This window comes from Nylanderia fulva, unplaced genomic scaffold, assembly GCF_048542155.1.
Source record: "Nylanderia fulva isolate GAGA-0341 unplaced genomic scaffold, ASM4854215v1 Scaffold34, whole genome shotgun sequence".
In the NCBI taxonomy this organism is placed as follows: domain Eukaryota; kingdom Metazoa; phylum Arthropoda; class Insecta; order Hymenoptera; family Formicidae; genus Nylanderia; species Nylanderia fulva.
Window position 1 is genome coordinate 190,897 of NW_028190411.1, and position 13,651 is coordinate 204,547.

Below are 13,651 nucleotides of genomic sequence, written 5' to 3' on the forward strand. Positions count from 1 at the left end.
CTATCTGTCAAAATAAGAAAAATGACATTTGTTTTATATTTAAGGATTGTTAAACACATGTTTTACTTTTATAAGCAGGTTTTCGTTTCCATCTAAGAACGATTTGGAAAGAAGACGATTATACTTGACATGTGCAATATTGCATCCGACACACGTCGATGATCCCGAAGAGATTTGGGAAGTTTAATTTGTAATTAATAGTCGCTCATCGATGCATACGAGTTCGCGAGGGACGCCGCTCGACCGGGCTTACAACGAATTCAAGTATATTGGATTCCAGAGACGGCGAGGGGTCTGACCCTTCCGCCCCCATTGATAAGGGTCATCACAATACTCGCCCTGTGTGCGCTCATCTCCCGCCGGTGAAGGGATAGCAAGGGTCGACTCCTCACTTTTTGCAGAGCGAGGGTGTTCGATTTAATTTAATTTCGATGCCCTTGTTTCTGTACGTCGAGCGCGGTGAGAAAAGTGATCGTTTTCGTCTTAAATTCCGAGTAACGAGAGACGAAAAGAATTCAAAGAACAAGAAGATATCGACCGCAAAAGATCGATAAGTCAAGACTCCTGGAGATTTGAACATTTTTAATTAAAACATAATATAAATTTAACATTTTTTTTTATATTTTAAAGCACAAAGCTAATATTTAAAAACTGAAGAATTCATAGAGCAAACATCTCTCTATAAAACTTAGAGACCTAGATGAAGAATAAAGTGTAATCGATACTTTGCAAAAAAATCCTAGATTAGAGAATCTTAGGGGATTAGGTGATTAGGAAAAAAAGGGATTAAACCGGATAAAAAAGGAAAGGGACATCATGAATTTCTCGCGTTCGCCAATGCGGCGACCTGTCTGGTTCGCTTCGTTCGTAGCAAAGCAGAGTCGAGTTGAGAGATCGATAGAACCAGCAACTGCTCGACCACTCCCTCCGTTCGCAGGCTGACCAATCGAGGATGGTCATCCCCGACTCTGGCCTGAGTCTGGTCTCTCTTTTCCCTTCTTCTCGTGCAACGGTGAATTACGTGACGTCATTGTACGACGCCATTTTCGAGGCGCGTGCCAGAAAGCGTACGAATGATCGGAACACCCCGACGGATTACATCGCGCGAGATGTTCTACGAAGAATGTCATCCTAGACGCGAAAAGATACTCATTACTCTTAAACCCTAAATTGGATCTGACATTATTTTTCTCGATTCTAAATTTTCGTGTAAAGACCCTAAATTTCTTAATTTTTCTCCGATCATGAATTTCTTACCTATTGCACTTAAAAATCGTCATTCTTTATTTTGTTATCTTCTCTTTTTGAATACAACTATTTAAATTAATCAGATTTTCTAGCTTAATAGAAAACCGCTTGACTGTACTCCAGATTGTACAGTTTCCGATTTGATAAGCGCTAAATCCATAACATTCTTTGAACTTGCATACCTTAGAATCTTAGTTGCTAAATGGTTTAAAGCACAGCATCTTTAGATCCTGCCCCTGGTTCGCTGCATTCCGAACACAGTTCATTTATCAGAACAGTAAGAATGTTGAGCTTGTTTATCTAAAACCAGACTACACAGATTAGAATCGTACTTGCGTCTGTATTGCATAATAATTCATTCTTCATCATATATTTTGAAATTAATCAACTTTATAGCACATTGCACTTTTTTAATATTAAATGCAATTAATCTTTCAGATAAGTTGAACTAATTTATTTAAAATCAAATTGTAAATCAAAGTTGTGCACACGTGACAGGACAAGTAATTCTGCGCGTCATATCGAATTTGTCAATCTACTCTCTGAAAGTAAATTAATGGTAACTGGTCACTTCATAGAAGATGTTTTAACACATAGTTGTTTTAGTATGTTATTTCTTCATGTTCTCCAACTGCATTCTAAATTTTATCGAGAAATGCAATGCTTGAATTCTTTCAATTTCTTTTTAGATTCGATACAAAAGATAATCATCATTAAAATTAATCACTTAAATTAGAGCAACAATGTGTTGAATAATAGCTCGAATATATATAATTAACTTTATCGAGAAAGAAAATGAGTAACAATAAAGTTTGAATTAAAAAATCTTGAAATAAATGGATATATCGTGATTTATTTTAGCGCAATTTTTAAAATTAGACTCGAATCGTTCTCTAACAATTCGAGTAATTTACTCCATCACTCGACAATGTCGAACTGTTCTCCAATATTGAAGCTAACGTGACGACTTCTCTCACGAGGCGAAGCAGCAGCGACAGACCGCGAAATAAAAGCAGCATGACGGACATCTCGCCATGTTAAGACGCGGACATGCCATCCGGTAATTGCGATTTATTTCTCTTAATCGCCGCGTAAACGGCAGCCGATTTATGCGATTCGAGTTAATTTCGCGCAATTATATCATTACCGAGCTCGGCGGCCATAGTGCGGGCAGCGAACCTAATCGGTTTGAAGCTCCGTAATACTAGCACTTAAATTTAAAGGCATTTTGACGACTTTGCGCGCACTTTGCAACTCACCCCCGTGGTTTCAACTCGACCTTAGTTTCACCCTCTATTATCTTTCGAGACCCTCGATCCTACGAGGAGACGCTAATTTCTGTTAAGTTGTTAACAGTTGCGAATCAGTATTTGTTTTTGCAAATTAATGATGCTTAAACACTTTTCTTTACAAAAGTTATATTTTTTAAATTTGTTAAATTTAAAAATCCATAATTCAAAAGTTTTCTTGCATTTAATTACGTTACACAAAACTTAATTTGGAGACTTATATTTTATTTATTAGATAGTAAGATTATTCCTTATGCAATGTACTTCTGCTGGTTTTCTTCTAAATTCCTTGCGTTGTATATATTTCTTTCTTAAACATACAAAGCATAATATTTATGACTTTTAGTTTTATCCCATTAGACTTTCCATCACTCGAATGAGAGGGTATAGTAAGAGGGTAGGTGGAGGGTTGGGATTCATTTTGCGGCGCGATGCTTGGTCTCGGCGTATAGCAAAGTGAGGGTACAAAATCGATACTAGACCTCCTCTCCCTACTCGGGATGGATGTCACTGTTTCCGTGCTTGGCAGCCATGTCTTTCGTCTAAGGAGAAATTCAGATAGTCTTGGATCTTGGCAGCCGCGTTGAAGTTATATGGGATTCGGAGGATCTAAGCAGTTTTGCGAAAGTAGAGAAATTACTTTCAGATTTCGTTGTACAATAAAAATCCAAGCAATATAAAATTGAACCAAGAAATTCGAGAAATCCACAATTCACGAGGAAATTATGTATCAAGGAATGTGCAGAGAGAGAAAATTAATTAAAGTAGTAAACAAAAGATACGAGAATCCTCTTTGGAAGTACAAGGTTGAAGAGAAGAGAGATGGTCAGATGCAGGAATAAAGTCATAAAAATAAAAATAACGAAAATTCCAACATATCGATGTATCCGCAGAAAATTCCAAACTATATGCAAACTATTGTGCGTCAAGATGAGAAACAGGTATATTGAGAAGAGCGATCTCTATAATCATGGGTGTGGTTTTTCACGGTTTACTGCATCCTATGTATGAAAATAAAACTCGATTCTGTCACTTTTACCAAGAAATAAATTATCTAATGCAATTCGCTAAAATAACAAAAAAATCAAATATATAAATAATAAAATATTTCTTCCCGAGTCATGTTGAAATTATACAATATATTATACTTAAATCTGTTTTTTTTTTTTTTTTTTTTCGAAACAATTCGCATACATAACTATATGCGAAAGAGACGAAATATTTTAATAATATATTAGATTTGTTTCGGCTACGAATATGTTGGCGATTTTTCCTCGCAAAAAATGAGATCAGCGATGAAGAGAAATGCCATTTTTCTATGCCGCATAATTTAACGCTATTTTTCTGCCTCGCATAATTCACCGACAGAGGAGCGGCGCGTTCAAGGAACGAGGATGCGAGCGGCGGGATCCTGGCGGCGACAGGAGCGAGATGTTTTGCAGTCTCGTCCGCGGCTTTTTGTCCTGCGGACGATTTCGGTGGGTGAACATCGAGCCGAAGGTGGACGCCGTATGGATCGCGGCTCCCATTAAGCTCTTATTAATTGCGAGCATCTAAAGGACCGACCGATCTTTCTTGCTCTACCTGCGTACCATTCCGTTGGTAGCTCCGAGTAAAGCTCGTCCTGCTGTCGTTCGACACAGTCAGGACATGATAGGATGCTTTGATGCACCGTCGATATGCCGACGATTTGTAGTCGCGAGTATATCAGATGAAATAATGAGGATTTATGATAAATTGCGAATAAATCAGCCACCACCTATTTTCCAAGAATGAGTACTTAATTTGACAATTTTTCTTAAATAATTTAATTTCAAATAATCATGATAAAAAATTACGAATGATATTGTCTGTGTTTATTCGTTTGGTTCAATTAAGATCACATTTGCGTCAAGATTTAATTGATTAAGTTCGATGGCCACCTCGACAAAGGCTTTTACTTTTTTATTATTTGATCGTGAAATTAGTATTAAAAGAATTCGAAATTTTATTTTAATTAAACGAGGAGCTTTTCGAACGCTCCACATTCTTATTGTGCTAAAAGCAAACGCGACGATTTCGCGATCAGTTTCTCCAACGACGAAAAAGAGACTGCCATTTATTTAAATAGACAATTACATTTAGAACGAATCGTAAATAGACATGCTCTTATAGAACGGAGGGTTGCTCTTGGAATCCATTCGCCGTTTGGTGAAACCAAAAGTCTACTTACTTACCGGAGAGGGGTGCGTAGTGGCCGTGAGGATAGGGCGGCGCCGAGGAAGCGTCGACGAGGGACTGCGACGGCGTCGTCGACGTCCACTCCTTGTAGGACGCTGCAGCGTGCGCGTGATGCGCCGCGTGGTGAGACGTGTGGTGGCCGAGGCCGCGTGCACCACCGAGCAAAAGGCCTCCGTAACTCGCCGCCATGTTGTGATGGTGGTATTCGTGCACAGCTCTGAAAAAAAGAGGGAATAAATGCGGAAAAATTCGCGACCTCCGAAATGGGATGATGACATAAAAATGGAGCAAAGTTTCAGGTCAAAGATCATTAAAATTAACCCCCGATGACGTATATATAGGGTAGTCTGCGATGTTTTTTTTGGCGTACAGAATTGGGATGCGTTGCATTAAACTGATGTAAAAATAGATTCGCATACCACACGTGCCAATATGGTTGCCTCTAATTGCAGTATGATTGGTATTTAGAAATCAATGAGGCACAAATTAATATATACGGCATCAGTAAACCGATGTGAATCTTACTTCAAGATGCTTGTGTAAAGTCGCGTATGTACAATATATAAAAAAGTGCGAAATGAAAAAGGTTAATGGAACATTTTGGATGAGAGACATTCTAAAGAGGTAAGATAAAAGGTGGAGAAAAAGAGAAAAAGAGAACGCGACGAAGAAGAAGGATAGCGACGCGAGTTAAAAGCGAAAAGAAAGAGCACGAGCATGTGAAAAATACTGAAAACCGTCGGGAGCAGGTAACGCCGAGATCTTTAACACTGATCCGACCACAACCATTCGTATAAATTACGAGTCTGTCACCGTCGCCGTAGGAAGAGGGCGAAAGATATTGGCGACTTCTTTTTTTTTCTCATTTAATTTTACCCTCACCGCTCCTCTTTCCCACGTGTAACTTTCTTTTCGTATCGTATTTAAACAATTTTTTAACCTCTATGGACATTTATTTCTCTTAAGAAAATATTCATATGTAGATCACATATACTAAATATATTCAATATTGTAGAATGAGGAATTTAACCCATAAAAAACGGATCAATTTGCAATTGTAAAAAAAAAAAAAAAATGAATCCGAGTGAACATAATACTTAAAAAATATGTATCACTCATCTCACTAATTAATGTCCGAGCCGCGTAGCATTTAATGGCGAGCTCACTAGAAAAATCTTCCAGCTCGGTTTTACGTCTTGCGATTAGATGCTGGAATCGCACAGCGATTCCTCGATGCGCGCGTTTAAGATCAATGAAACGTCAATGAAACCCGGCGCCGATATTCACGCAAGATTGTAAAGAATGCTTATTAAGGGGCGGGAAAAAAAATTATACTATTTGTGTAAAACGAAGAAAAAGCTGTAGATAGATAAAGAGAGAGAACGAGGGAGAAAATAAAGAAAAGCGACACAATGATCGGTAACACTGACCTGTGATGGTACTGCGGGTAATGCCACGGATCCGTCGGGTACTCGTAGACATCACCGGGATGCTGACTATTCCAAAAGGAAGGGGGAAAATTCCTCATGGACATGGGAGAGATATTTTCTGCAATAAAAAAAGAAAACAGTTTGAGCGGCGTGCGCTTTTAATGGACTGTGCGAGAAAACGCATGCTTACGAAAAATATCTTCAAGAAGAAAGGAAGACAGAGAAAAGGAAAAAAAACAGAGAAAGCTCTCGCTTCTTTTTATTGTCCAGGTGGACATTCTTCGTCTTCAGAAAATATTCAAAATAATTGCAGATCTCTTATCGAATATTTCTGTAATTATAATTCTTCTCGAACACTTTGACACTTCTTCGTCGGAATCTGACCGTGTTATTCGCAGCTGTACAAATATATCGCGCCATTTTTATTTTTTATTTTTAAAAGTCGATCGTACATTAATTAAGGGAAACGATGTCCGAGGAAAGAGCAGGCAGCGTCATAAATACCGCTAACAAACCGATGATCCTTGAGTGATGAATTCTACCGATAACTCGTTGTGTTTCTTTTCCTCAGGGGAATAAGAGAGGACGATCTTCTCCCGGAAAACGGGTTCTCAAGAAGCAGTCGCGCTTCCACCGGAGAAACCTCGCTCGTTCTAAGTAGCGGAAATAAATAACGCCGCCGGCCGGCTAAATCATCGTAGTTTGTAAGGACGGAGTAAATTAGCAGCCGGTATGCCTCTCGTAGCAGATAATCGAAGTGACTTAGCTCGAAGATGAAATCGCGCGCGCGGGGAGAGAATTGGAGGGTATAAATCGTGCGGTCGACCTCGCGTTGGGGATGGGTAAAAAAACGAAAAAAAATAATAAAGAAGAGGAATCCAACGTGAGCGAGGACCGCGCGAGAGGATTGCGGGAGGATACACGACAAGCTTCTGGCTTCAGAGTGGCCGCTTGTAAAACAACCGAGCGGTACCCTTCTGCCTTCCGCCGATCCAATCCCGTGGGATTCTGCTTGCCCGTTTAGCGAGATCCTCGAAAATTCGTGGGAACGGCGCCGGATATTTTAATAAAGCTTCTTCATCAATCTGCTGAAAAATATTGTTGTCGTAATTGCATTGATTGATCGCGTAAGAAATAATCGTGTGATTAATTGCAATACCTAGTCGAATATATATCAAACACATTTTTCCTAGAATTAATTATTGGAAAGATTATTGGAAAATGAAAGGTTTAAGTTTGCAAGTTTAAATTAACATACATATATTTAATTCACTTATAAAGAGTAATTAGATAACAATGTAAAAATTTCACGTTGTCACCATGTTGTCACCACGAGTATGATACTTCAATCCATGAGGGACGGGATTGTAGTCGGGAGCCTCGTGGGACCGATTGCGAGCCCTCTCTCCTCTTTCCCAACTAGTATCTACCTTGGTCTCGGTTCGCCGACTGTCCTTTATTTATTAACGCAATTAAAGAAACAGAGTGTCGACCGTCTGCGGCCGGCTTTATTCTTTGCCGATGCGCGGCACGATCGAAAGAGAGAAAGGATATCGTTCTACGTAAAGGAGAATGGGGGGAGGAACGGGTAGAAAGGGTTGTCGATGCCTGGTTCGCCAATAAGTACCCGTGTGTTCCTTAGAACTTTAGAAAATACACCGACGTTTTAATCTCGACGACCTGCAAATCTCGATATCGCCCTTGCAATCCTTAAATAGCGAAATTAATAGTAAAATATAAAATGTGTTCATAAACCGACCACAACTGGCAATGTTATTCTTTAGTTATTTATTCACAATTCAGACAACGTTTCGACCTTAGTTCAGGTCCTTATCAAGTCTACAATCAAAAAGTAATAATTATAATAAATGTTGATAAATTATTAATAAAAAGCACTATTTTAAAAAATGATAAATAGCGTAAACCAATGTATATAAATTAATTAAATAAAAATCATACCTGCTAAGAAATAAATTCATACACTTCTACATAATAAAATTCATACTAAAATTCGTCCTACGTTTGTTTAACGTCGTGATATGAGAAAACGAACTAACTAAGCAGCCTTAATAATCAAATCATATATAGGATTTAAATTCTCTGTGTTCACTTTGTGTGCGTGTTTTCTGTGCGGAAAGCGGCCGATTTCCCACGCCGCTATCTAGCGGCGACGCGGTGAGTGAATAAGCCGCGTTCAAAGTCATTGTCCACGGCTGAAGCCGTGGGCAAAGCATTGCAACTCGCCTTCGGCTCGTGCGTCCATCCCCCGCACTCGTGACCAATTGTCAACTTTCCGCACTTGATACACAATATACTATTTAGTCTGTCCAATGTATGTAGCGTTGCAGTCATTGCAATCAAGTCTATAAACCTCAGTCATCTCCGCTTTGGGAATAGTAAAATATTCTTCCATTGTCACAGAGAGAGAGAGAATGTAACTACTAGCTATTTCTCTTCTCCCGTTCATTCCCACAATCCCAAAAATAACTATCTTTCGATAAAACAATTTTCGTTTACTTGAAATTGGAACCCGTCGTATTTCACAAGCCAATTATTCGAATTCCTTTTTAATTCCAAGAGCAAACCTTTCTCCATCCATCCATCCAGCCTCCTCCTCCTCTTTCCCTCTTTGTTTTGGCAGTACGCGCGTTTAAGCTTAAAGCTGCTTCAGTCCTTGTACGTATGGTACGTTACCCGGCATTCCGCGGCTAAAACTGTCTCCCGCGATGTCGCCCCTCTATCCCTCTATCCCTTTCTCTCACAATGTCTTTCCTCGGCCCTCCTCCGCCGTCCCTCTTTTCCTAACGCAGAAGCTCTTAATTTACCTTTCGTACGAGGACGGTCGCGGGAAGTTGGAGAAAGAGAGGACAAAGGGTGGTGAGGCGTAACAATTAGGTCGTGTTGTCTTGAATTCTAAGCAGGCTACTGAACTGATCCTCGGCACCTCGTAGTCCGGGATAAATGCGGCCTTAAACGACACCGATATAGACGAGCTTGCCGATCGCTTGCCAAACCCGCTCGCGTGCTGACAATCCTCCCTCTTATCCCGTCCTCTCTTGCGGTCGGGATGTTCCCTCTGCTCTTTTCTCCCCACTTTTGCCCCGCCCGCGTTTTAAGCTTGGCGCGAGTACGACAGGCGAGTTACAATTGTCACGAGGCTTGTTAGCCTTGTCGCCCGACTAATGGCATACTTTATTACCCGCTTCAGAAACACGTCTCGACTTCATCGAGATCGAAAAGATAAACGTGGCGAATTTCAACCCTTTTAGAACCCCCGAGGCATTTCTCAGTTTATAGGTATTTTTTGAAAATAAATTCTCTCCTCTTCAATATGTATAGCACAGATACATTGATTTACTCACCCTTCAACTTGTCGTGCGCGAGGGCTCTCTGAAAGTGTTCCTCGACTTCCGACGCCGCGTCGCCTCGATAATGCGTGAACACGACGCAGTTCGCGTTAACGTATTGCGCCCTGCTCTCGCCGTCGTCGGAGTCCTCGGTGGCGGTACCAGCACCTACCCCTGGACATGCAAATACGTGGGTGTCAAAAATGGACGAAATTTGTCGTCGCTTGAAACTGACAAGATTCGATTAATTCGTCCGCGGCTTACCTCCGTCCGTCGATCTGTCATCGTCCAGCGTTCGCGAGGGTTGCGAGGTGGTGGTTGCGAGGGGTGGCCGCGGTTGCGGCGTTGGCCTTGGGGATGCGGGACTCGGCGCGGACCCTACGGAACCCGCGCTACTCGGCTGACCTTGAGGGACGCTTCCGCCGGTTCCGCAGAGCTCGATACCAGCTGCTTCCAATGACCTTTGATGAACATTCAGCTGCAACGAGACGCGATTCATGATATATCGATTTCGTGCGTAACTCGTCTCTTATTGACAAAATTTTAATAGGCTCTGAATATAAAATATATTAGTAAGAATTAACGAGATGTAGAGTGCCAAAAGATTTATTATTAGTTAATCTTGAAAATAAACATTTTTAGACTCTCGCGGCGCGATTACTTGCGCTTGTGTGTGTGTCGTAATCGTCACACATTCAACAACTCTCTTATCGTATTGATTCCTCAAATCTTATTCTTTATTTCGATTTTTCACGACATCGCGAAACTTGCTTGATTTTATACGCGAGAATTATTAGGTCTTGTTAGTAAGATTCCGATTTGTCAATGAACATTAATTCATGATTTTTTACTATATCTTTGGGCTTTCAAATTACAAGTATTATTAAATGCGATATATATCTTTATCTATTTATATCTCACTGTTACATTTTTATACTTTCTTTTGCTTTGTTTCTGAATTTTCAAATTTTGTGTAGTTGTAAAATTTAATCTACTATAGATACTAAATTTCTTAATTTTATCTTTTTAATAAAATACGATGGAATAAATAAATAAATATGAGATTGTTGATTGTAAAGAAGGATCACATTTTCTTATGATATATGTAACACACTTAATCGTGCTATTTATCGATTATCAGATTAACGATTTTGCTGAACCGGTTAGCCGCTTAGCACTTGACCAATCGTTAATGATGACTATTCAACCGGTTTAATTAGTCGATTGATACAGTTTGCACCATCAACAAATTAATTGTACAGATGGTAGATTAAAGTGCGAAGAAAAATGTTAAAAATTCCGCTATAAATTCCGAAACTTCTGGAATTTAGGCTAATTTAATCTACAGATTGCTTGAAAATAAACCAGGTACTTTAAACAATTTTTTAACTCAAATTAAATTTAAATTAAATGTTTTATTTTAATTTCAAACATTGTTGGAATTTAAAATTTTTCTGTTTATAAGAACAAATGGATCTTCTCAACGATAGCAGTATGATATAATAATTTCTCTGCACGTCTACTCGCACGATCAATATTCTAAACCTTCATCGCACAACTTCCTCGATCATCCTGTATCCTATACAACATCAACATCTTGTCAGAGTCGATCGACGAAATTCTCGAACGGCAAATTGTGCGAACCAAGATGAAACGTGGTCGACGATCGCATTGCTCGCGTGACGCAGTGATCGCGATGATGGGACGACAAGAGAAATACGAGCGGGTAAATACCGGTGCGTTTTAATGGCGATAGCCAGGATTTTCCGCGTGACACCGAGGCCATGCGTTTTCTCGTGCGCTATAAAGAGAATGTCGACGACGAGAACGGTGGCCCACGTTGTCGGCATCTTCACAATTTGACACTTCAACGTCCCACCGATTCAACCCTATCGGTCGCGCATTCTTCAAGCGAACATTATTCCTTCTTTTGAAACATCAGAGATAGACGAAACCCGAGCTTGCTTTGCAAAAGTTTAATTTTAAAATTTGAGGTAAATGTTAACGTTACAATAATATTTCTTTATCGGAAATTATATATAGATTGGACTTGAAGAATTAAATAAACTGCAACACTTCTCTCATCTGTCATAAATTAATCTCGATTGATGGGTAAATAAATTTACATGATCGTTCTGATAGAACTGTTCGTACTGATTTTATCGCGTAGATATGTTTTTTAATTAGTCCCACCGATTCAACCCTATCGGTCGCGCATTCTTGAAGCAAACATTATTCCTCCTTTTGAAACATCAGAGATAGAAACCCGAGCTTGCTTTGCAAAAGTTTAATTTTAAAATTTGAGGTAAATGTTAACGTTACAATAATATTTCTTTATCGGAAATTATATAGATTGGACTTGAAGAATTAAATAAACTGCACCACTTCTCGTCTGTCATAAATTAATCTCGATTGATGGGTAAATAAATTCACATGATCGTTCTGACAGAACTCTGTCCGTACTGATTTTATCGCGTAGATGTTTTTTAATTAGTCCCACCGATTCAACCCTATCGGTCGCGCATTCTTCAAGCGAACATTATTCCTCCTTTTGAAACATCAGAGATAGACGAAACCCGAGTTTGCTTTGCAAAAGTTTAATTTTTAAATTAGAGGTATATGTTAACGTTGCAAAGTAATTTGTTTATCGGAAATTATATAGATTGGACTTGAAGAATTAAATAAACTGCACCACTTCTCGTCTGTCATAAATTAATCTCGATTGATGGGTAAATAAATTCACATGATCGTTCTGACAGAACTCTGTCCGTACTGATTTTATCGCGTAGATATGTTTTTTAATTAGTACCCCGATGGAGCAAGAATGCGTATCGATGTCCAACAAATCACTGCGAAATCGTGCTTTTCCTGCCCTCTCGGCGGCGAGGACGACGAGCGGAGCGTTTCGTTCGCCACCCCGCCAATTACGTGCATGCATCAGCGGTGCACGGAAATAAGCTGACGCTGATGTATGCGTCGGTCGGCGGAAGGGTATGAGGGACGATGCGAGGAGGAAGCGATGAAGAAGAGGGAAAAGACGAGCGACTATATACCGGCGAAAGAGAGAAAGAGAGAGAGTGGGAAAGATGCTATCGTTATCTATTCGAATAAACTCGGACTCGACGCGCTTCGTGGTGCCAGTATATCACCGTCTTGATGCACAAAGTGATGACGAGCGATGACCCGGTGGTAGGCGTCGTCGAATGGAAGTACATTCGCTTGTCATCCGCGGCCTGTGCGGCTGCTGATTGGTAGGCGGTTCGCGATGAAAGGCGGGGTAGCTTTATAAGCTTGGCGCACATAACTGCAAATATTGTTGGAGACGCGCGCGAACTTTGTTGACGAACGCGTATTCCGGACGATTGCGTCAGAAGTAACGAGCACTACTTGACGTCGCTAGATTTAAATTGACAATTAAGATTTATCTGATCTGTCTAATTGTCTCAGAGGTTCTCCCAGATCATATACATCCTTCATCAAAGAAAATTATGACGGACAGTAAAGACAAAAAATTCAAAACTGAAGATTATTATCTTCCGTTAATTTATTTCGAAGCTTCAAGGATTTTTTTTTATTCAGGCTGACGCCCGTTCAATCGATGCCTGTTCAATCGCGCCGCGCGAAAGTCAGCACTCGCGAGGACGAGAGGGCGCGTAGGAGATTAAATCAAGAGGAGCTGCGCGGGTCTTCCATAGATTACCGCGTACGGTGGAACATCCAGCGCCGGTCGGCCGGACGACAATGTGGTAATTAATTGAAGCAAGACCGTCCCCGACAGCCCCTCTTCCTCTCATGCTTTTTCTCCCTTCTTCGCCTCGCAGGGAACGGCTCTCTCTAGCCAAGAGAGAGAGAGAGAGAGAAAGAAAGAATGACAGAGAGAGGGTGTGCGTGAGAAAGAGAGAGAGAAAGAGCTGCTCGCGGCCTTTCAAAGCATTCCAAAGCGCGAGTCCGCCCGTTCCTCTCCACGGCCTCCGTTCGCTTCTTCTTCTTCTTGCCTCCTTCTTCCCTCTCTCCCTTTCTCGTTTCCACCCGCCCTTCCTGCCGGTGTCGAGTCATTTCACGAAAGGTCCGAGAGACCGCATCTTTATTTCTTTCTCTTTTGTCTTATAGATCTCTC

The 13,651-nt window shown here is 40.5% G+C and overlaps 1 protein-coding gene across 3 annotated transcripts in view; it reads right to left on the minus strand.

The window, feature by feature from the left end:
• The window catches only part of vg (transcription factor vestigial), a 46,649-nt gene that overhangs the window by 3,685 nt on the left and 29,313 nt on the right, over nucleotides 1-13,651 (minus strand). The window contains exons 2-6 of one of the 3 annotated variants that reach the window (XM_029302888.2): nucleotides 9,799-10,012; nucleotides 9,550-9,708; nucleotides 6,188-6,305; nucleotides 4,754-4,974; nucleotides 1,431-1,492 (exon numbers count right to left, since the gene is read on the minus strand). In XM_029302888.2, the coding sequence (XP_029158721.2) occupies nucleotides 1,440-1,492; nucleotides 4,754-4,974; nucleotides 6,188-6,305; nucleotides 9,550-9,708; nucleotides 9,799-10,012 (765 nt within the window). In that variant the 3' untranslated portion in view covers nucleotides 1,431-1,439. Of the gene's footprint in view, nucleotides 1-1,430; nucleotides 1,493-4,749; nucleotides 4,975-6,187; nucleotides 6,306-9,549; nucleotides 9,709-9,798; nucleotides 10,013-13,651 lie in introns of all 3 variants that reach the window. The other 2 variants (XM_029302887.2, XM_029302889.2) reach the window with 2 other exon arrangements.